The following is a 23844-nucleotide window of genomic DNA, read 5'->3' on the forward strand; positions in this document are numbered from 1 at the left end:
ATAATCTGGAATATTAACTTTAACAAATTAATAACCAAATGTTATAGAGAGAAGAAGACTCAAAGGTTGTTTTCATCGATAAACTGACGATCATATCCGTTTGTCTGTGTTTCAGTTCAATGAAAAGGCAAGTTTAAATTTTAAGAGATTTATTTCTTCAATTTAAACTAATGATTTGAAATGACAATCATAGGAAAAACATTCAACATTGGCAACCTTTTTGGACAATCTTTAACAGTTGATATTATAAGCTTGCTCAAATAGACCTTGTGTTGGATGTGCTAAGATTGAGGATGATGGGATTATGAATGCGTGCATGCAGGTGTCTGAGATTGCTTCAGGGAGAGGTAAGGTGAACTGAGTGAAAAATGATGTTTTGCAATTAAACTTTAGTTCTTATTAGAAAACAGCATCAGAACGCTATCTGGTCGTGTTCTGCCTCACCGGACTTAGGACCCTCTTTTAGATCCGGACCTGGAAGGAGGATGTTTCTCCAGATGACACCTTGGCTGACAGAGAAGACGAAGGTGTGCGACCGTCCAGTCCAGAGTTGACCTCGGTACACGTTGCTGAAGCGTTTCTGCAGAGGCGCTTTCTCATGTTTAAATTAACTCAGAAATCAAAAGACTCTGGGACGAGTCTGCGTTAGCGGGTTGCATTTCAGCTATTCTGTCTGGCTTGACAGAAATAGCGTGGTGGGAGAAAAGGAGCCTCAGGGCTCCTTTCCCCATGGCGTTCGTTCCGCACTTCTGCTCTCTTCATTCTGTTCTCACTCTCTGTTCTATCACCTTACCGAAAAACTTCTCTTCCCAAAGCAAACTTGTTGTGCGTCAGAGCAAATGTGTTTTGAAGTTACTGCGGATACGGACCTGTATGAGCAGGTGTGAAGGTCATCGCTAAACATCTTCAAAAACATTATTTAATTAAGTATACTGATTCATTATAGTTCATTATGATTACCCAAAGCATAATAATCATTCATTTGATTAAAATACATTTATAATGAGCAAAGTGATCAAATGATTATTTAACATCCTTCTTCTCGCATATAATGCTCTTAATAATCAAGGTCCATCATACATTAGGAATCTGATTGTTCCATATGTTCCTAACCGAGCACTTCGCTCTCAGACTGCAGGCCTACTGGTGGTTCCAAGAATATCTAAAATTAGGATGGGAGGCAGATCTTTTAGTTATCAGGCTCCTCTCCTGTGGAACCAGCTCCCAGCTTTAGTCCGTGAGGCAGACACTTTGTCTACTTTTAAGAATAGGCTTAAAACATTTTTATTTGATAGGGCCTATGGTTAAAATCTGATGTTAGCCTAAATCTGGACAAGTGGGGGAGTACAGGGAGGTGGAGTGTACAGTCGGTAAAGACGGCTCTCCCTTGCCCTGCCTCCAACATGCCTACATCTAAATAGGATAGATTATCCAGAGTTATCTCTGTAGTTATGCTGCAATAGGCTTAGACTGCTGGAGGATACACTGACCACTTCTCACACTCTACTGCTTTCTTCTACAGTCTGCTCTTTAACTGTACTATTTTGTGCAATTTCAGCTGTTAACTTTATTTTCTCTGTAAGTGTTTTTCTCCCCAGAAGAAGCGACAATGACGTTCTGCTGAGCTGTGGTGGCCTCATGGAGGGGGCCATCGACTAGCACACTGCTGCTAACCACTTAAACATTCTCTCTCTCCTGATAATAACTTTTTGGTTTCCTTGACTTTTGATGTGCTAATACTAGTTTATCTGTTTAATTATAGATCCACTAGGATAAATACAATAAAGTTTATCTTTCACCAAATAGAATATTTACTAAGACATCACAATATAACTGTAGACACATTACTTGTCCGGGTGTGTGTGTGTGTGTGTGTGTGTGTGTGTGTGTGTGTGTGTGTGTGTGTGTGTGTGTGTGTGTATGTGTGTCTGCTCTGTCTTCTCGATCCCCAGTGAGTCGTGGAGGATGGCTGCTTATACTGAGCCAGGATCCTCTGGAGGTTTCTTCCTGTTAAAAGGGAGTTTTCCTCTCCACTGTCGCTTTATGCTTGCTTGGTATGAGGATTGCTGTATAGTCACTGACACTAGTCAGTGACTTGATGCAATTTGCTGGGTTCCTTATATAGGAAACATTATTTCTGATTGGCTTAATGAACTGACCTGAATTGGAATTTTTATTATGTGAAGTGCCTTGAGACGACTCTTGTCGTGATTTGGGGCTATATAAATAAACTTGAATTGAAATTGAATTGAACATTCATAAAATAAAGAAAGCTTAAGACTCTGTCTTCTGGAAGGTGTTTGGATGTTGTGGAGTCCTTCAGACTTGCTGGCGGCTTAGGTCTTAATCTGTGGGTGAAGGTGCTGCGTGACCCAGCTTTGACCCAGCCGGGCAAATACGACGTTTGGCACAGAAACCCATACTTCCTCACGTTACATAACGTACGTGGAGCATTTGACAAGACAGAGCTGAAAACGGCTCGCGCTGCCTCGGTCACTGGCTCCACTCCAGTCGGGTTTTTATTTTTTTTTTTATTATTTTAACTCTCCCTCTCGCTCTCTCCCTCTCTATCTCTCTCTCTCTCTCACACACACACACACACACACACACACACACACACACACACACACACACACACACACACACACACACCTCAATCAACATTGTTTTGTTTAACTGTGTGTGGGAAAATGCCAACAACATTAGGAAAAAATCTGTTTAATCAAATTAAAATAAAATGGTTCTAGTATTTCATATTTCCTAGTTCCTACTGCATGTCGCTGTCGTTGTGTCCTTGGGCAAGACACTTACCCCCAAATTCCACTACCTCCGCTCCGGTCCGCCCCCGCCTTCCGCAGCCGCTCGCTTCCGAACTCAATTTTTACTGGTACCCGCTCTACAACGGCTCCACTCCGGTGCGGAGACCTGAGGGGGGCAAACAAGCATGCGCGGGATTTTCGAGATCTTGCGATACAGTCCGAGCAATAAACGCGGAAGTTAGATCCAAACACCCGTTGTGCGGGAGAAGCATCGGAAATGAGCTGTTTAATCTGCCCATCATTGTGTTGAGAGATCAGCAGTGTTTGGATCAACAAAGTGTGACTACTTTGATAGTGGCAACTGTATTTATGGCTTATTTTTGTGCATTTAAACTTCAGCCGCCATTGATAGTTGTTAAAAGTTGTTAAACCTGTGCATATGAAACAAAAAACGCCTTTTGTTTAGCGATTTATTGTGAAAAACGGAAGATGTGCTTGCTCCTTTTCCTGTTGGGCCGTTGTGATTTCTGTCCATTTACTGCGGAGGTGCTCCGGCGTCCGGCAAAAATAGGATCGATTCTATTTTTGCCGGACGCCGGAACAGAGGGCGCCGCACGGCGCCGCACTGCCGGAGCACGGCCGCAGTAGTGGAATTGCTCTGATTGACTAGAACGGGACCGATTTTGCTCCGGCGTTCGTGTCGGAGCGGAGCGCAGCGGAGCGGAGGTAGTGGAATTTGGGGGTTAACCCACGTTGCCTGATGGTGGTGGTCGGAGGGACCGGTGGCGCATGTGCTCGGCAGCCTCGCCTCTGTCAGTGCACCCCACGGCAGCTATGGCTACATTGTAGCTCATCACCATCAGTGTGTGAATGTGTGTGTGAATGGGTGAATGACTGGTTGTGTTGTAAAGCACCTTGAGGGGTTCCAGGACTCTAGAAGGCGCTATATCAAATACAGCCCATTTACCATTTACCATTACCAATTGTAATATTTGAATTCAACCACAACATCTGACTTTGAATATCATAAACTAATTCTGAAGGATGATATTTGAAATTCAACTATGCCTCGATTGCATCCTTAAATAAAGGCAACTTTATCAAAGGCCTTTTCAAAAGCCACTATAAATAATAAACCTGATTCTTTATGCAGTTCATAAAAATGTATTGTGTCCAATATTTGCCTCAAGTTATCCCTACTCTTAATAAATCTGGCTTGATCTGTATTTATAATATTGCCAATATAAATATTTTGTAATTCTTGTTGCAATACATTTAGCAAGAATGCAAGTATCACAACATAAGCGAGTCAAGGGTCGCCAATGTTTTAAAAAGGTTGGATCTTTATAGTTCCCATCTGCATTTTGTTTTAATAATAACAAAATAATTCCTTTCTCTTTGAGAATTTGACAATATACCTTATTGGAATGAAAATACAAACGATGCCAACAAAGGCCTTTTAATTTTATCAAAGGAAGAGTGATGGTGAGTTCCCAGATGAGAATGAATTAATTACATCAAATAATTCTTGTTCACCCTCACAATGAGCTTTTTTTACATTGTCAGTCTTATAAATGTTAGGCTGGGGAAGGAATTCTTTGATCAAAGTTTATGAAGGATCTAAATATTCATCCTTGCAATATAGTTATTTAAAGTATTCCACTTCTTCCAACAAGATCTTTTGTGAATTAGTTATTAATCTATTGCTTCTAAGTAATAGCATCTTTTTGGTACAATTCCTCTGACTTAGCCTTAAAAAATTATGATGATTTAAATATAATTGTATTTCCCTGTTCATAATAAAGATTCTCCAAATTATCTTGTTTCCTTTTTATGAATATTTCAGTTTCAATCTTATAATTCCTATCTAATATTTCCTGCAAGACTTTAATTTCTTCAAATAAAACATTTTCCTATTTAAGATCTGTTCCTTTAATAATTGAACCCCAGCTAATGGCGTGACTTCTAAATGACCATTTATAGGCCTCCCACGTTAGGTGAATTAAATTCAAAGAATTCCTTAATGTCCTCGTGCTGTTGAGGAAAGTCTTCATTCAGCAAAGGTCTATTAAATTTCCAATATCCACACCCCTTAGTGTATTGATAGTTATCAATTTGAAATGTAACCAAACAATGATCTGAGTTCATTGTCCTGTCAATAAAGCAATTTAAAGTCCATGATACAAGGAAGAAGGAAATTAAGAAACAATCAATTCTACTGGCTTGTCTTCCTCTCTGCCATGTATACCTAATTGCGCCCTTATAATCAATCATATCTAATGATGCCACCAACACCTGAATTTCTTTCAAAGCCTGTGGATAATTATTGATTGTATGTAGTTCATCCCAATCCTTTTGGATATCTAAGACTGTAATAAACTATCCAGTCATAACAATCTGATCCATCTTCATAGAATCCAAATAGTGCATAATTTCTCTGAAGAACTCTGGACTGCCTTCATTAGGTGCATATATATTCATTAGAATAATATACATTTTATTTCCAAAACAATCCATCTGCCATTACCATCCTTACCAAATGAATGGACCTTATAATCTATATTCCTTTTAAACAAAAGCATAACACCTCTACTATTGCTAAGCCCATGGACATAATATATTTCTCCTCTTCATTCAGATTTCCATTTCAGTTCACTTTCCAATACCGAATGTGTTTCTTGTAAACCGATTATTTGGGTATCGCCCTTCTCATTTAGCCAAGAGAAGATTATTTTCCGTTTTGAAATATTTGCTAAACCATTACAATTAAAATTCGATATTCCTATATTCTGTCTTTTCATTTCCTAATAATTTTACCAAAATTATGTCTTTTAATAAATGTGAAACCCTGCAGAATAAACATAGATAACCATATCTTCCAACATATTCCAAACTACTGAAGTGCTTTTACATCTACATTTTCCATTCTCTACATAACCCCAAGATGATTGTATCTCCCAATCCCCTCTGATGTCATCATCCTGTCTCCTCCCCAATGCCCACAGTCCTCGCCAATAGCAATTGTTACCCTCACTTGTTGATTTTCATTAAATCTGCCGTGATCTCTAGGGATGTAATTGCCGTTAATGTAACCAGGTAAAATAGTTTTGACCGGTTATTTGCTTCTAGTCTGTCTGTCGCGCTGGGGTGTAATACATTTTCTGCCACTAGACGGTGCAAGAGCACACCATCAAAATGTTTACTGGGCAACCGCAGAAGAAGAAATGAGGTTGGATGTTGGTTGGTGTCCGGATAACCTGTCATTAACCGTTAAGGGGCGTCAGTGACCGGTTAAAGAAATTTTGGAAAACGTGCATCCCTAATCTCAAGAATGTATTAACAAGTTGTTTTCTGTGTGTGTGTGTGTGTGTGTGGGGGGGGGGGGGGGGGGGGGGGTTCTGTCGCTCCTGTTTCAGGAAGTAGAAGTTTGTTGGAGCAGAACACAGAGGGATTTGTAGCCTTACTCATTATTTCCTGTAATTCCTCTGACATCTTGCCTCTGATTGGCTAACAGCATTGCAAATCTACCACTGACTGTTTGCTTTGCAATGTTAAGGTTTTATCTCCACAAGTAGCACAAGCCTGGAGGAGTTCTGCCATGTTGCTAATGCTAACGATTAGTTTCTACTAGCTGAAATGTGCTCTGTCCTCCGCTGGACGCTAAATCAACAACAGTCTTCCCCATCATGAGCCGACAGGAGTGAGACCATGAATGCAAATTTAAAGTGTGATGTAGATCTGTGTGGCTTTGTCTGATTTGAGCATTTCTCTGTCTTCTTTCTATCGGCAGCTAATGTAGGAAATAGGGGTAGAAGACTATTTTCACGTTCAGCTGTGGAACACTGGACCAGCTCTATATCCTTAAGGGGGTCCTGGAGGGTGGGTGGGAGTCCAGCCACCTGATCTACATATGTTTTGTGGATAAGGAGAAGGTGTTCAACTGTGTCCCTCAGGGGACCCTGATATGGGCTGTTAGGCCCCTCTACGACAGATGTCAGGGCTTTGTCCATATTGCGAGCAGTAAGTCAAGCTGATTTCTGGTGAGAGTTGGACTCCACCAAGGCTGCCCTGTTGTCACCGATTCTGTTCAGAACTTTTATGACCAGAATTTCTAGGCCCAGCCAAGGTGTTACATTCATTACGTTGATCTGTTTAGTAGGCTAAGAATCAGGTATCTGCTTTTTGCAGATGATGTGGTCCAGTTGGCATCATCAATTTGATCTCCAGCTTTTGCTGGGGCAGTTTGCAGCTGAATGTGAAGAAGCTGCTCGCAAGACTCTCCTCAGTACACGACACATGAAAGCCCGCATGAAGTTCCTGGAATGCCTGATTCTCTTTGTGCCTCATATCAGTTTAATAGGCTGACAAGTCCATAGTTGTCTCCCTACCTGTCTCATATAAAGTAAAGTGTGAAAGGTTCCAGATGCGTAGATGTCAGCAATGACTACTGTGACAGTGTGTTTATCTTACACACAAGAATACGACCCCGTGAATCGCGAGGAATTTGAAAACACTTTTAGACATTTTGGTAACTGGCTGACTTTGTGCTGTTGATTTGAGAATTTTCTGACAAGGTTAATGTATTTCATTTTAGTGTTTACCTGCAGGAGGCAGAGTGCAGCCTTTTGATTGGCTGGTAGCAGAAGTGGGGTTCTTCCTGCGAGGAGGACTCCCACCAATGAGATCAGAGTGGTGAACCCTGGAGACTGTTGGAGACTGGGGGATGCTGGGTAGAGTGCGAGACTTTGCCAGTAGGGGTCTCTGCAGCTTCCTTTCCAGAGACCTGCATAAATTGCATAAAGATCTTATTAGATTAAATCACCTGAGCGACATAAATAAATCTAAACAAAGTGTTCATGCAAGAAGTAAATATTTGGGAGAATATCTGCTTTAAAACACTCTACAAACACTCTGATTATATTACAAATGGGCACACACACACACACACACACACACGCATGCACGCAAACACACAGACACACACACGCACGCACGCAAACACACACACACACACACACACGCACACACAAATGCATAGTTTTATGGATCAATGGCTAAATTACTTCCACCTCAGCATAGTCAGGCTGAGGGTCATCTATGACACGACTACTGATTTATCACAGGAGTCAATACCAAACGACCCACAGTGGAAATCAATAGCCACAATCAGGGTAACGCATTTAGCAAATGCTGCAACACACATGATGTTATTTATAGCTTTGTTAATCCGATTTAGGAGGCCTCTGGAGATGAGTTTTCATCTTTACACCTTCACCATTCTGGACGAAGCCTCGTTCTTTTACAAGCAACACTGATAATGCTTTATAAGGCACTCATTGAAGAAGTTTAAATTTCAGACCCCAGGGTGTTACTGTGGTTTAAAACAAAAGCATTATTCTGTTTTTACAATTTTCAAATATGTTTATTTTCATGTAGAAGATCAGAGCAAACAAAGTGATCATATATGGATACTGGCCCTGTTCTGGTAAAATACCCCCCCCCCCCCCCCCCCCCAAATAAACATGATTTTATCAATATAGATGATTAAAAGAGGCTTTAGAACAATCTAGCTAATTTTAGAACATTATATCTTTGTAGAATAATCAGAATATGCCACAATTGTTAAACAACATAGCATATTTTAATAAAAACTGATTACTGTAAAATAGTTTAGAAAGTTATTGACCAATATATATATAATTTCTGATAAAATGCAGATCATTAGAATATTTTAGAATTTTATATATTTGAGGATCTGCCTCAAAGTCATCTTGCTCCTCCTCCTCATCATCACTGACGGCGAGATTGACTGGCACAATAACTGCAATCCACCATTTCCCATAGAAATCTTAGTTTGAAACTGCAAAGATTATGAAGATAATGTCTAAAAACAACAAATTTTACCTAAAAATGTGCAGAATCATCTTTGGTGTGTTCTTGCTGTGTTAAGTTTCAAATTCCATCTTTCAGTTCTTTTTAAAACACAGAAAAGGTTTATTTACCTGCAACGTTTCGTTTGCAGTTGCAAACATCATCAGGCTGATGCCGATGGTGGTAAATAAACCTCTTCTGTGTTTTAAAAAGAACTGAAAGATGGAATATGCAGAATCACTTTTACTTGTTCAGGGCGTTTGTTCAAATTTGGTAGCTTAGATTTTCATGCTAAGATTTCACCAACTTCATTAACATTTACAACACATTAGGGATGCAACGATTAGGGCTGTAGCGAAGCCTCGACGAAGTCGACGGCTCGATTCTAAAAATTTGTCGACGTTAGATCCGGAAGTCGACGCACCGCGCCCACTTGTTGCATCCCCAGGAGTTTGTAAATAGAGGAGGAGTCTGCCTGTTTTTCCTCTAGTTCGCCCTCTTCTCCGCCTTCACTAACATCTCCGCCAAATACCGAAGACCCGGAACAACGTCCGTCCACTACTAGATTATTTTCCTGTTTTGCCCCTTCGTCTCCCAGCAACGGACAACAACTTCCGGGGTCAGATGCGCTGCTTCGTGTCTATCGCAGATGTAGAAAATCACCGGGAGCGCTTCTCCCTTCATAAAGGAGCTTCTTTCAGACATTAGGAGAGCTGTTTTGGTGGTAGCAGTCTCTCCTCCGTGCTGGTCTGTTTTCTGCTGGGTGTTTTTGGTTTATTTAAACTTGGTAACTTGAACTTAATGTTGGTAAAGCTACTGTTAGCATCTTCGCTAACAGCTTCTTGCGTTGGGATAAGCTGTTACGTTTTGGTTTAGAGTTCATCTTTTTTGTGGCGTAGATCTCCCTTTTATTACATTTAGAGTGATGTGGGTTTTTGGTTTAGTGTAAAACATCACCTGAGTTTGGTTTAACCCGTAAGACCACTCGCCTCACGCACAAAAGTGACCAAAACAAAGCAGCATGGAGACACTCCATCTTCTACCACCTCTCAGGCAGCAGCCTGCACTCCCAAGTTCTACACATCACCAGAACATAACCAACCAACACAATAAACGCAGTGTTATACAAAATGGAAGGCCTGTAGTGTTTATTCTCTTACAGTAAGAATTTATCAATTTTTTTGAGGAATTAATTTGAGATTTTCTGGTTTTTGTTAATTGTGCAATAGAAAAATAATCATTAGATTAATTTTCTAAATAGTCATTAGAATAGTCGACTATTCGATAAAATAATCGTCAGAATAATCGTTTTAAAAATAATCGTTTACCCCCAGCCCTAGCAACGATACCAGTTTTTTCCAAACCGATACGATACCGATACTTGGATCTGAGTACTCGCCAATACCAATTACCGATACCGATACTTCTACCACACACAAAAAAGCAATAAACTGGAATACAGGTTTTATTTTCTTCCCTGCTTTCAACAGGAAAAGATTGTGAGGTAGATAAAAAGTTAAATATATGAATAGAAATTATCACAAAACCAAAATATTCGGTGAACAGAAATGACAAGTTACAGTGAAGCCACTTTGAAGCAACTGCATTGTATTGGTTCCTGGTATTGGTTAGCTTTTACCAATACCAATACTGGTATTGGTATCTGCACTGATACCGATATCGGCACCGATACCAATACCAGTATTGGTATCGGTGCACCCCTGCAACACATATATCCTTATTTAGCACAACTAGTCAAGCTTATGATGTGAAAGCTTTCAATGTCACCCAACATTGTTAGTTTTAGAGATCTGACTGTAAACGCAAGAGGAGACCGAGCAGTTTTCTGGCCTGCAGACACACCAATACTTGGTGCGTCATAGCCCTGTGCTGATTGGTGGAATGACGCATGGCTTGAACTGTGACCAGTTTGATCTCTGATGATTGTTTGGGTGAAATCCTATCATTCTAGGAGTCTGTGAAAAGACACATCTACATCATATAAGATGTGAGTGAAAGTGTCTAAATATAGATGTTGGCCCTATGAAGGGATAATGCTGAAAATTGGTTTCACAAAATGTTCTTGATTCTTTAGTGCATTTAATGTTTCTTGAAACTGGACAGGAAGATGAACGCTGAACAACACCGAACCCTATGTGCTTAAAATGAAGACAGACTTCCAAACAACAGTGTACTCTGTAAACGCCTGACCTCTAGACTGCTGAATGACAGGTTTGTGATTGAGAAAGGAAAAATCAGCAAAGAAAACACTAGCTGATGTGTTTTGACTATTTCTGATAAGGTCTTTGGCCTTGAGAGTTACATTTAGGAGATGAAATTACAAGTAAAACAGCCATGTGTCATTTCACTAACACTGAAATGTTTTGCATTTGTTATCTCGGGATCTGTTATTGATGCTGGACGCTTGGAGCAGAAAGCAGAAGTTGCTTCTACCTTCCTGTTTGTAGCTAAAAGGTCCCATCATTCATTTAATAAACTGATCTGCAGCTTTATGTGTAACTCTGAAAAGTACTCATGAAACTATAGAAAAAAACTATGAATACATCAAAAATAAAGGAGTAATTCACTTTAAACAAATTAAATATTACTCTTGAATACAGTTGAGCTAAGTTTGCACACCCTGATGGATTTTTTTTTTTGGGCATTTCTAAAAAAAGATGAATGAAAACTCACACACACACAAAAAACATTTTCCACGGTCAGTGATGTGAAGCCATTTATTGTGGAAAAACTGTGTGAACTAATTTCAAACAAAACAAAAAAAACTACCAAAACGACCATGTGGAAAGTTTACACAATCCAGTTCCTAATACCAGCGTGTATGACCCCCGTTAGCATCAATGACTGCTTGGATGTGGTTATTGTGGAGAAGGTTCTGTATATAATCTAATGGTAAATTTTGCCCATTCATGGCAAAAATCCTCCTAGGTCCTGTAAATTCATGGACCGTCTGTCATGAACAATTTAACTCTCTCCCCAGTGGTTCAATGACAATGAGACCAGGAGACTGAGATGGCTGCTCAATGTCCTTCTTGGAACATCCAAGTGTGACCCATGCGCAGCTTTTAGGGATGGTACCTTCTACATTTGGATCAAAAAAGTACAGATTCCCGATACCTAGGAATCGATACCAGTACCGCTGTCTCACAAATTCTCTTTACTGAAGGACAGGTACCAAAACAAGGCACTGTTTCATATCACGTGAAGCGGTCCTCGGTAGGTACCACGGAATTCGATCAGTGCCTTAAAAATACTGAATTCTGTACCCATCCCTTGCAGCTTTTGGACTGATGAGTGCAAATTCTCCTCCAGTAGTTAATTAATTAATAAGCTGTTAAATTCATCTTGTCCTCAATTCTGACCAGGTCTCCAGTGCCTTGGTAAGTGGCCTGTATTTGATGTAGCGGCTTCTAGAGTTCTAGAATCCCCCCAAGGCGCTTTACAACACAATCAGTCATTCATCCATTCACACACACATTCACATCCTGGTGGTGATGAGCTACATTGTAGCCACAGCTACCCTGGGGCACACTGACAGAGGCAAGTCCACCGTACACAGGCACCACTGGTCCCTCCGACCACCACCAGCAGGCAAGGGGGGTTAAGTGTCTTGCTCAAGGACACAGCGACAGGCTGCGTGGGGCTCGAACCTGCAACCTTCCGATTACGGGTCGAGCACTTAACTCCTGTGCCACCATCGCCCAAACATCAGTGAACCACCTCCATATTTCACAGTAGGAATGGTGCACTTGTCATCATAGGCCTCGTTGACTCCTCTACAAACTCAACATTTATGGTTTTGGCCAAAAAGTTCAAATTTGGGCTTATCACTCTAAATGGTTTGGTTCCAAAATGTTGAGGCTTGTCTCTGTGTCGTTTGGCATAATGTAAGCGAGATGCTTTGTGGTCTTTGTACTGTATAGCAATGGCTTTCTTCTGGCAACTTGGCCTAGCAGCCCATTTTTCTTCAAGCGCACCCTTGTTGTGCTTCTTAAAGCAACCACAACACTTTGAGTGAGTTCTGGATGTCGGCAGAAGTTATGAGGGTTTTTTTGCATCACAAACAATTTTTCTACATGGTGTTGCAGAAATGTTTGTTAGTCTACCTGACCGTGGTTCAACAGAAACCCAAATTTTCCACTTCTCTAGCTGAGTTTAAAAACTACTTATTGGTATTATTATTACCTTGAATATATTTTCATATCCCTTTCTTATTTAATTGAGTTTAATCAGTTTTTCTCTTAGAGCCTGGGACAATGCTTCTGTTTTCCCCATGACTCCAAAACTGGAAATGTCAGTGCAGTTCTGGAAGGTGCAAAGGTTTGTCAGGACCCCAAAAACTCACACCTTTTATAATGACACTGGTTGTAACGAGACAGATCACAGGTGAGGATGGTTACCTTTAGCAATGATTCAAACTCATTTGTGTGAAGTTGAGTGAAGGTTTCAGGCCAAAATCATTGAAGTGTTTAAACTTTTTCAACAGGGTCATTTTGGTATTTTATGTTATGGTGATTTGAAGTGAATTCACACATTGTTTTCAGAATAAATGCCTTCACAACATCACTGACCATGAGCGAACAAAAGTTTTTGTTTTCATACATAATCTTTGAGAAATGACAAAAAAAAAACATTAATTGACCAGCGTGTGTAAACTTATTGGCACAACTGTATATGCATGCAAAACAAAGCTAGATAATTCAGATCCTCTCTTTCCTCTGGCATTGCTGCAGGATGAATTTGAGACTTATTTTTCACCAGGGACCCATTAGGTAAACCAACAGCAGGTTATAAGTCAGCACACCTGCAAGTCTCCAAAGCATCGTAATAATCTCAACCTACTACCAGCTATTAAACTAAAACCTGATAGAAAACGTGGGCGGATGGGAAGTTGTGCAAATTTGACTTGGGACCAGAGAATCCCTGAATGTGATTAAAAAATAAAAATAAATCTACAACCCCCTAAATGTGAATTGTGTTTTATGCTGACGTGCACGCAAACACTCTGATTGTATTACAAACGGGGACACACACACACAGCTTGTAGTTGTCTTGGGGTGAAATACCTTAAAGTCCACCAGTAAACACTTTGGCACAGATACCACTGCTGGCCTCCCACCACCTCCCAACACAAACTGCTGGCCCAGGCCACTCTGACAATTTGGATTTTGTTTGTCCAACAAACCTGTTGCTTAGCGACTACAAAAAGAGGGGTAAAAGATGACAGGAGACAAAACAACAGGAGTGGAGAGCCCCCCCCCCCCCCCTTCCAGCAGCAATCTATGCTATAGATGACTTAGCCAGAGTTGTAAGGATCAAGTGTTCAACATGTTTTCTGTAGTGTTATCTGTCATGCTGCAGTTGAGGAAAGAGATGTGTTTCTTGTTTGGCGAGCATGTGTGCCGGAGAGAATCAAAATATGACAAGATATGAATGGGATTTCTTCAGAAAGACAGACAGCCCAGCAGAAAGCAAAAATGGTTCATGATGGTGCTATGGTGATGTGTGAAAACACTGAGTGTGTAAAAGTGTTGACACGACAGCCGATAGGCTGGTGAAAGACTTTGTTTTTTAGACCTCAAGAGTGGTCTTTTTCTGTCTTTAGGCTACATTCCTTCTCAGTGTAACTGCAGGTTTAAGGAAGCCAAATTTAAGGCTTTTTAAGGCCACTTAACTAAATTTAAGCTTTTATTTAAATTACATTTAAGCTATAATTTCCAGCTATTGCCTGGAACCGGTGCTAACCACGTCACAAACGCGTGATTAGCCATCCAGTTACCATTAAACTTGCACTTCCCCATGGCGCAAGCTCCCACTAGCTTAACCAACTACTGTGCTTATCTAAAAATAGTCCCTTTTCACAACCAAATGAATGTGTGCAGTTCTGCTTACGCCACTATCATACACAAAAAATGCTGAACACTAACTAGAAATTCACGAAAATTTTATAGCAATAAAATAATCTTGTTTATTGGGTCTTTGGTAATTTAAGACCTTTGGAAACTGTATTTAAGGATTATTTGTCATTTTTAAGGATTTTCAAGGCCTTAAATTTGGAAAAGCACATTTAAGAATTTTTAAGGACCCGCGGATACCCTGCTTCTACTTGACTGACACTGAAGATTTTTTTATTTTGGGTAAAAAGCTTCTGCTCAGTCTAGCCATCGCTGTGAGCTCAAATCTGCTGCTTCCCCTCTACCAGAAATGACACATTAGAGCAGCTGTTTGTATTAGCGACCCATTTTGTGGCTAAAAGTATAACGAGCAAATCCCTGGTGAAAGCGTGCAAGTGTCGAGACATTTTTCAATCCTGACATCTTGTTGGTTTTGCAAAACAATTCAACTACTGACCAGGCCTCAAGCTGCTTTTTTGGATTGACCAGCTATCCTGGCAGCAAACATGTTTCCAGTCCTGCAGAGAAAGAAGATGCTCAGTGCATCTCCTTCTGCAAAGTATTGCTGCATTCAATAATCTATTCAACTGAATTCAGTTAAACTGCTGATTTCTTAAATGGCCTTTGCATAATATATTTTCTAACATTAAATAACCTTCTGCACTATGGGGTCTCAAGAGGAGAAATCTACACAACAGAGTTACGTTTCTTGTGCGATGGAGAGAGAGAGAGTGAGCGGTGAGAGCAAGGATTAATCACTGTCTTTATCTCTTAGTCATTCAGCAGACACTGGAGTCAATAAACTAAATAAATTGAGTGAGTCAAGGCTGATGGAAGCAAAAGGCCTGCAGACTGATTCCATTTACCTTACAGGATGAATTTTAACTTGTTCATCAGTGATCCTCCATCACATTTACTGTAGGCTGACCATCTTATCAGTCATTACAGCTTTATGAAACGAGATATGTATGCTGGCTGAAGGCTGCAAACATGAAGATGAATGTTTGCTTCTTTCCTCTAGAAAAGCATACATCTGAATAAGTAGAACATTTAAAAGTATTTTTTAAACATCTATCAACTGTAGAACTGAGTGAATTAAAAGTAAAGTATTTTTACATTTATATTGCATTTAGAACAGGCTTTATAAAAATGTACCATAAGTTTGATATAAATGTGAATTTTTTTCAGTCCTTATGACCAGATGTGTGTCAGTAAGCAATGGTAATGCACCATGAAATGAACACAAGCAGCTTTAAAAAAAGAGATGTTGCTGATGACATACGGTAGCGATAACAAACCATGTAACGGTACTGACAGAGGGGCAGCTACGCTGGCAGTGATTAGCATACTCAGGTGAACGAAGGTGACAAAAGTAAAGCTGACAGCAAACTTTTTATGCTTCATTTGATTTCTGTTTAATACAGTTAAATAATGCAGTATAATTTTGATGGATGAAATTTTTGCTGGTGTATTTTGAGTTAAATAATTCAAATACATAATTTTGTAAAATAAAAATTATATGTCTAAAATAGTCTAATTCTGGTGAGACTGTATTTCTTCCATACTATGCTCACGTAAGACTGTCATCATACAAAACAAATCATAAAGAAATGCTGCATGTTTGGATTATAAATGCTGCTAACTGCAAGTTGCTGTCACAGCTCCAATGCTTTTGTCTTTAATTTCGTCATATTTCGTTGTAAAAATATAAGAAATAAAATATTTCATTCAGATTTAAGGCTATGATCACCCACCCCTACTTCTGTTAAAATCTGAAAGACAAGCAACTAGAATTGTATTCATTAGGGATAGGAATGAAAACTTCTTATTGTCAACAGGCATGATTTGTTTCCCAGTATGCATACTCATCTGTACTTGTGTACTCACGTCCTTGTGAAACAGCCTCAATGCTGGCCAAAGTACTGTTCAAATCCTAAATACGCATCATGGCAAGTTCCCAGATGTGTTTTTGCTCTGCCCATTGTACCAAGGATGCCTCATGCCTCCTTCTGCGGACATGGGACAGCAAAGTATCCCACTATCGCAAACCGTTACACTCCAAACAGCAGAGGAAAAAGCTCTTAACAACAGTGTTTTATATCAGAAATTCTAATAAAGAAATATTAATTTGTCGGTTTTTGTAAATAATTGTGTGTAACCTGTAAAAATTGCTGTGTATATTTGAGTTTTACTCTTCACAATCCCTCAAAATGCTAATTAGTTAACCCACTGTCAAAATAAAAGCTCTATTTTGATGAAAAAAAAAGTCTTTATTTGTTTAACAGCTGGAAATGCTGGTATTTTGATCAAAAGTGGACCAAATGTTATATAAATTGTATGTTTTTGTTGGTATTTTGTTATTTAAGGAACAAACTAGACTTTTATTTTTATGCAAAGTCATTTGTTTAATAGTAGCCGTGACAGAACGAAGTACGGTTCTGTTCCAAATGCTGTCCTCGTCCTCTCATACTCAGTAGAATTGACTTCGTGGTGTCTAATACACAAGAACGTACTAGTGTCCTTGAGTACTGAGAAACTGCCATACTTTTAGCTTTCAACTACAAAAAAGCACAATTCTTTAAACAAAACAAATACACTATAAAGAATTGAATTAAATGTGATATATCTCCCATTAAAATGTGTATTGTGCACATTTGCACCATCGTAAAATCTGTTTGTCTGAGCTAACAGTTGCCACAACTGATCCCAATTCTTAAGTTACCAAGAGAAAGGTGGAATGCAGTTAGGATAGACAATCTTCATGAATCAGTAAATGTTTTGAGTTTACTTTTGTTGATGTCAGAGACTTAAAGCTGAAATGGGAGGGTGGTGAAGAAAGGAGAGTGATAAAAGTGACTGCAAGAAAAATGGAGAGTCTGAGACAGAAAAGGGTTGGCATGAGCTGAAGAGAATGTGAAGATGTGAGAGATGCTGGATTTGCAAACGTAGAGAATCTTAGTGCTTCGTCCACCCACGTTTACACTTCTGCTCTAAGTGAATAATATAATATCTGACGGACATGATTTCAGTTCACGAGCAGAAGCACTGGTGGGAGTGGTGTGTAATATCACAATTCGACACTGATGCCATATAACGGTTTTCTTTGTAGAACTTCAGAAATTTGAAAAGTTGACTTTCAGGGGCGTGTCCAGGGAGTGGCCTGGGGTAGCACATGCCACCCTTAGAATCTGATTGGCCACCCCAGGTGCCACCCCACCAAGTTCGAGTTTAAATTGACTTTACATTGTCGACAAAAGGCTTGGGTTGTAAATTCCAAAATAGTGTGTGGTTGCATGCACCTTTCACCTTGTTTTCTAGTCCAGGTATGTAGTATTAATTTTATCTAGTATTTTTTCATATTCACATACATAATATTTAGAGCCCCACTCAACTCCAGCTGGTGACAGTAATGCAACAAGAAGTGACTTGCTAACCACCACAAAAGTAGAAGATGAAGAGGGAAAAAAATGGTGATTGTGCAATATGAAACTCAAAAATTCACAAGAAAGTAAATAAATAAATAAATGATTTGTGTAAATAAATAAATAAGCATAACCATTGGTGCCACTCATGAATAAACAAGTGCCCCACATGGGCCACCCCATTTTAAAAGTCCTGGACACGGCTCTGTTGACTTTTGGACGAATGTTTTCATCACAAAGGATTAAATGATCACTTTTTGCCCATAGAAGGTTTAACTACCACGTTAGTTTTGCTATTTGCATCCATACATTTGTCTGAATGGCATTTTTGCACACAAAAAATCTTTAATACAAAAAGTATTTCAATCATAGGAAAGCAGATATTTAAACATTCAAAAATATTTATTATTACCTGTAAAATTATGTGACCAAATGTATTGTTTAGGTCACCAGGTTGTTATATTTAACAGCCCGTCGATCCTGAACTGAAGACAATCTTAATGTTATAACTTTTCACAGACTCAAATCCATCTTGTATAAAGGGAGCCTGAGACACGCCCATCTGCTTCCGGACCATGGGTCTCCGGAAGAACGAAAAAAAAATGCGAGTCAATGGGGCTAAAAACGCTATTTTCTAATTCCACTTGTTTTGCGCCATGGATTGCACATATGATTTATGTGAATTTAAATTACGCATTTTGATACCAAGAACTTGATTATTTTTGAATTGGGGGGGGGACTTTATTTCAGGTTTTGTGTGAAAATAAGTCCAGGACTACAAATGCGCTTCGTGAAAGTGACATCATCGAACCAGACACAGAGAAAACAGAGGTAAAATGACTGTAAGTTTATCGAACTTAAAATCCTTCCTTCAGGAGGAAAAAAAAAACACCATAAAAATGGCCATTTGTTAAGTAGCAACTACGTTAGAGGAGAAGAGATTCTGTGGTGACGTCATATATGCAACGTGCCGTCGTCATCGTCGTCTTCCTCCGCTTATCCGGGTTCGGGTCGCGGGGGCAGCATCCCAACTAGGGAGCTCCAGACCGTCCTCTCCCCGGACACCTCCACCAGCTCCTCCGGCAGGACCCCAAGGCGTTCCCGGACCAGATTGGAGATGTAACCTCTCCAATGTGCCCTGGGTCGACCCGGGGGCCTCCTGCTAGCAGGACATGCCCGAAAAATCTCCCCAGGGAGGCGTCCAGGAGGCATCCTGACCAGATACCCAAACCACCTCAACTGACTCCTTTCGATCCGGAGGAGCAGCGGTTCTACTCCGAGTCCCTCCCGAATGTCCGAGCTCCTCACCCTATCTCTAAGGCTGAGCCCGGCCACCCTACGGAGGAAACTCATTTCGGCTGCTTGTATCCGCAATCTTGTTCTTTCGGTCATTACCCAAAGCTCATGACCATAGGTGAGGATTGGGACGTAGATCAACCGGTAAATCGAGAGCCTGGCTTTCTGGCTCACCTCCCTCTTCACCACGACAGATTGGCTCAGCGTCCACATCACTGCAGACGCTGAACCAATCCGCCTGTCGATCTCCCGATCCCTCCTACCCTCACTCGTGAACAAGACCCCAAGATACTTAAACTCCTCCACTTGAGGTAGGACCTCTCCCCCGACCCGGAGTTGGCTAGCCACCCTTTTCCAGTCGTGAACCATGGTCTCAGATTTGGAGGTGCTGATCCTCATCCCAGCCGCTTCCCACTCGGCCACGAGCCTACCCAGCAAGAACTGAAGGTCAGAGCTGGATGAAGCTAGGAGGACCACACCATCCGCAAAAAGCAGAGACGAGATTCTCCTGCCACTAAACTCGACACACTCCACACCACGGTTTCGCCTAGAAATTCTGTCCATAAAGGTAATGAACAGAACCGGTGACAAAGGGCAGCCCTGGCAGAGTCCAAAACTCACCAGGAACAGGTCCGACTTACTACCGGCTATGCGGACCAAACTCACGCTCCTCTGGTAAAGGGACTGAATGGCCCTTAACAAAAGGCCACCCACCCCATACTCCTGGAGCGTCCCCCAAAGGGTGCCCCTGGGGACACGTTCATAAGCCTTCTCCAAATCCACAAAACACATGTGGATTGGTTGGGCAAACTCCCATGCCCCCTCCATCACCCTTGCAAGGGTATAGAGCTGGTCCACAGTTCCACGGCCAGGACGAAAACCACATTGCTCCTCCTCATTCTGAGATTCAACTATCGATCGGACCCTCCTCTCCAGTACCTTGGAGTAGACCTTTCCAGGGAGGCTGAGGAGTGTGATCCCCCTACAGTTGGAACACACCCTCAGGTCACCCTTCTTAAAGGGGCATTATGGAAGTTTGACAGCCAAAACATGTATAGAAATGATACATTTCTTCTTCATACATTCTCCTGCAATACCCTGGTCCTGTAGAATGAGCCCCAGCATTTTTACTGTGATTGCCTGTTTTTCTGTAAAATCACAGAAAAAGAGAGCTGCTCGGGTCGAGCAGGCTGCTTTATGCGCGTTCGCACTCAGGCATAGCCCGTAGCATTTGCTATCCATAGCTTTATCAGCAGAGAGAGAGAGGTAGTGCAGACTCAGCGACTTTGTCGCTGTTCCTAACGTCTAGTGACGAACCTAGCTACATTTCTGAGGACCCTTAGCTACTTTCTGTAGAACCTTCTTCTAGATATTTCCTGCAAATTGTCAATAAAATAGCCATTTTCGCTCCGAACCGTTCTTTGGTTTGACATTGTTTCAGGTGTTATCAAGGATATAAAAGTTACAGATGCTATGTATGTTACTGGTGTGTAGCTCACCTTGTAAGATGTCGGACTCTCATGCAGAAGACCTGGGTTCGATTCTGGATGTGAACATAGTTTTTTTTAGAGTTTCGTTTTTACATAAATGGTATATTTTTTTACAGTAAGATGCCCAAATTTTTATTTGAGACTCGCCGAACGGCATTGAATTCACAGATAAAAAAGATGTGGGTTCAACTTTCATTTTGGAAAAAATTGTCAAGCAAGGGAATGGAATGATCTGAGCATGCAGGAGGACTGACCCATCTTAAACCTTTGTCGGCTGTGCTGAAGAGAAAGGTACAGAACCAAATTATTTAATTAATTAGCTGCGCGTTCTCCTGTCCTCTGTCCTCCGGGCCACACACACACACACACACACACACACACACACACACACACACACACACACACACACACACACACACAAGGGACTGTCTCAGCTTTTATTTTCGTTAAGGAGTGTGCACGTACAGCATGTGCACCTCGTGCAGAGCCTAATATTGAAGCTGTCGTTATGCTTTTGGCCTGAGGGGGCAATCGCGAGCATAAAAATTCAAAAGTCCGTAAAGTCCCTTTAAAGATGGGGACCACCACCCCGCTCTGCCACTCTACAGGAACTGCCCCCGATGGCAGAGACGTATAAAACATGACAGCCCTACAACATCCATAGCCTTGAGATACCCAGGACGAATCACATCTGCCCCTGGGGCTCCACCGTTGTGTAGTTGTTTGACTACCTCAGCAACTTCTGCCCCGGAGATTGGACAGTCCATCCCCAGGTCTCCCGGCTCTGGTTCCTCCACGGAATGTGCGTAGGTGGGATTGAGGAGCTCCTCAAAGTATTTTTTCCAACGTCTGACTATAGCCCCAGTTGATGTCAGCAGGTCAGATGATACGACTACCAAGTCTATCATCAACCTGCGACCTAGGCTGCCCTGGTACCAAGTGTACAGATGGGCATCCTTATGTTCGAACATGGTGTTTGTTATGGCCAAACTGCGGCTTGCACAGAAGTCCAGTAACAAAACACCACTCGAGTTCAGATCAGACGGGTCGTTCCTCCCAATCACACCCCTCCAGGTCAAGCTGTCATTGCCCACATGAGCACTGAAGTCCCCCAGCAGGACAATGGAGTCCCCTGATGGAGCACTATCTAGCACTCGTCCCAGGGACTCCAAAAAGGGTGGGTACTCTGAACTGATAACCCATAAGCACAAACAACAGTCAGGACCCGTTCCCCGACCTGAAGGCGCAGGGAAGTTACCCTCTTGTCCCCCAGGGTAAACCCCAACACACAGGCAAAGAGTCTTGGAACTAACAAAAAGCCAACCCCAGCCCTCCGCCTCTCACCCAGAGCAACTCTAGCAAAGGAGAGTGTCCAACCCCTCTCAAGGACTTGGGTTCCAGAGCCAATGCTATGTGTTGAGGTGAGTCCGACTATATCTAGCCAGTACCGCTCAACCTCTGCCACAAGCTACTGCTCCTTCCCCGCGAGCGAGGTGACGTTCCATGTCCCATAAAACAGTTTCCTTGTCTGGGGATCGGACCGCCAAGGCTCCCGCCTCGGTCTGCCACCCGATCCACACTGCACCGGACCCTTCATGTTCCTCCTGCGGGTGGTGGGTCCACAGTTGGATGAGCCCATGTATCCGGTTCGGGCTGGGCCCAGCCGGGCCCCATGGGCGAAAGCCCGGCCACCAGGCGCTCGCTCACGGGCCACAACCCCAGGCCTGGCTCCAGGGTTGGACCCCGGTAACCCTCCGGGCCAGGTACTCCGACTCCTTGAACTTACGACGTGCCGATATCTAATTTGTAGTCATGCTAATTACAAACTTTTACAAGCTGATAAAACTCAAAGTACATGACTGGCGTGGTCGAAACACCTTCATTAGTTTTCATTTAAACTGAAGTACAACATATGTGCGATCCAGGGCCTAAGGCAAAGCGGATTAGAAAATAGCTCTTTTAACCCTGTTGACCTGTGTTCATTTTTTTCGTTCTTCCGGGGACCCGTGAGCTGACCAGAAAGGAAGGAGACTTAGTCTCCCTATTGCTGGCGACTCTGGTCAAGTCCCTAGCCCATCATGCAGCATATTGTAAAAAATGACATAGCATGTGGGTTTAACTGCTTTTTCTCCAGTGTTGGTGCCTCTCTTGCTGAGACAATTGAACCAACAAATGTAAATCCATTAGATTATATTAAAGGTTCATTTCCATGTCTCAGTCATTTTAAACCACCTAACTCTAATGAAGTAAAAGAAAGTGTGCCACTGCTATGATGTAATAAGTGCTGATATACAGTAGTTAAATATGTTGAATCAATTCAATTCAAATCAATTTCCCTCTGGGATTAATAAAGTATTTTTGAGTTGAATTGAATTGAATCCACAATCATTGATCCACTTGTGTTTGTTTGCTCATCATCATTAAAAACTGGCATCATGCCATCTAATAAAGTGATACCTTTACATAAAAAAGGTGATCAAATATTATTTCCTAATTATCGTCCTTCATCATTTTAGGTAAGTTTTCCTACAATATTTGAAAAACTTGTCTAGAAAAAGCTTAATGACCATTTGATCACAAATAACATCTTATACAATCATCAATATGGATTTCGTTAAAATAATTTCTCATAAAAGACTTTAATAGAACTTATGGATAGAATTTGTTCAGATAATCAAGAGTTAGTAATAAGTGTGTTTCTAGATCTTTCTAAAGCGTTTCTTACAGTCACTCACAGACTTTTGATTACAGAATTACACAAATAGGTATTCAGAAATAATGTACATAATTGGTTATCGAACTTTTTAACAAAAAGAAAACAGCTTGTTCAACAACATTGAGTCAATCATGAATTTTATAAAATATGGTGTTCCCCAAGGGTCAATACTGGGCCCGCTATTATTCATTATTTATATAAATTATTTAGCTTCAATATCTTCTGCTTCTTTCCCATTAATTTTTGTAGATGATACACATCGTTTTATTTCAAACAGGGATATTACTCTTCTAACTAATAAGTTAAATTGGGAGTTTCAGCACTATTCTGGATAGTTATAAGCAAATAAATTGTCTTTAAGCATAGCAAGTCAAA

At 41.1% G+C, this 23844-nt stretch overlaps 1 protein-coding gene across 2 annotated transcripts in view; it reads right to left on the reverse strand.

Moving 5' to 3' along the window:
* The window catches only part of ankfn1b (ankyrin repeat and fibronectin type III domain containing 1b), a 286544-nt gene that overhangs the window by 207205 nt on the left and 55495 nt on the right, over window positions 1-23844 (reverse strand). For both annotated transcript variants that reach the window (XM_015963362.3, XM_015963361.3), the window contains one exon: window positions 7361-7542. In XM_015963362.3, the coding sequence (XP_015818848.1) occupies window positions 7361-7542 (182 nt within the window). The remainder of the gene's footprint in view (window positions 1-7360; window positions 7543-23844) is intronic.

Source organism: Nothobranchius furzeri, chromosome 16 (genome assembly GCF_043380555.1).
Source record: "Nothobranchius furzeri strain GRZ-AD chromosome 16, NfurGRZ-RIMD1, whole genome shotgun sequence".
In the NCBI taxonomy this organism is placed as follows: domain Eukaryota; kingdom Metazoa; phylum Chordata; class Actinopteri; order Cyprinodontiformes; family Nothobranchiidae; genus Nothobranchius; species Nothobranchius furzeri.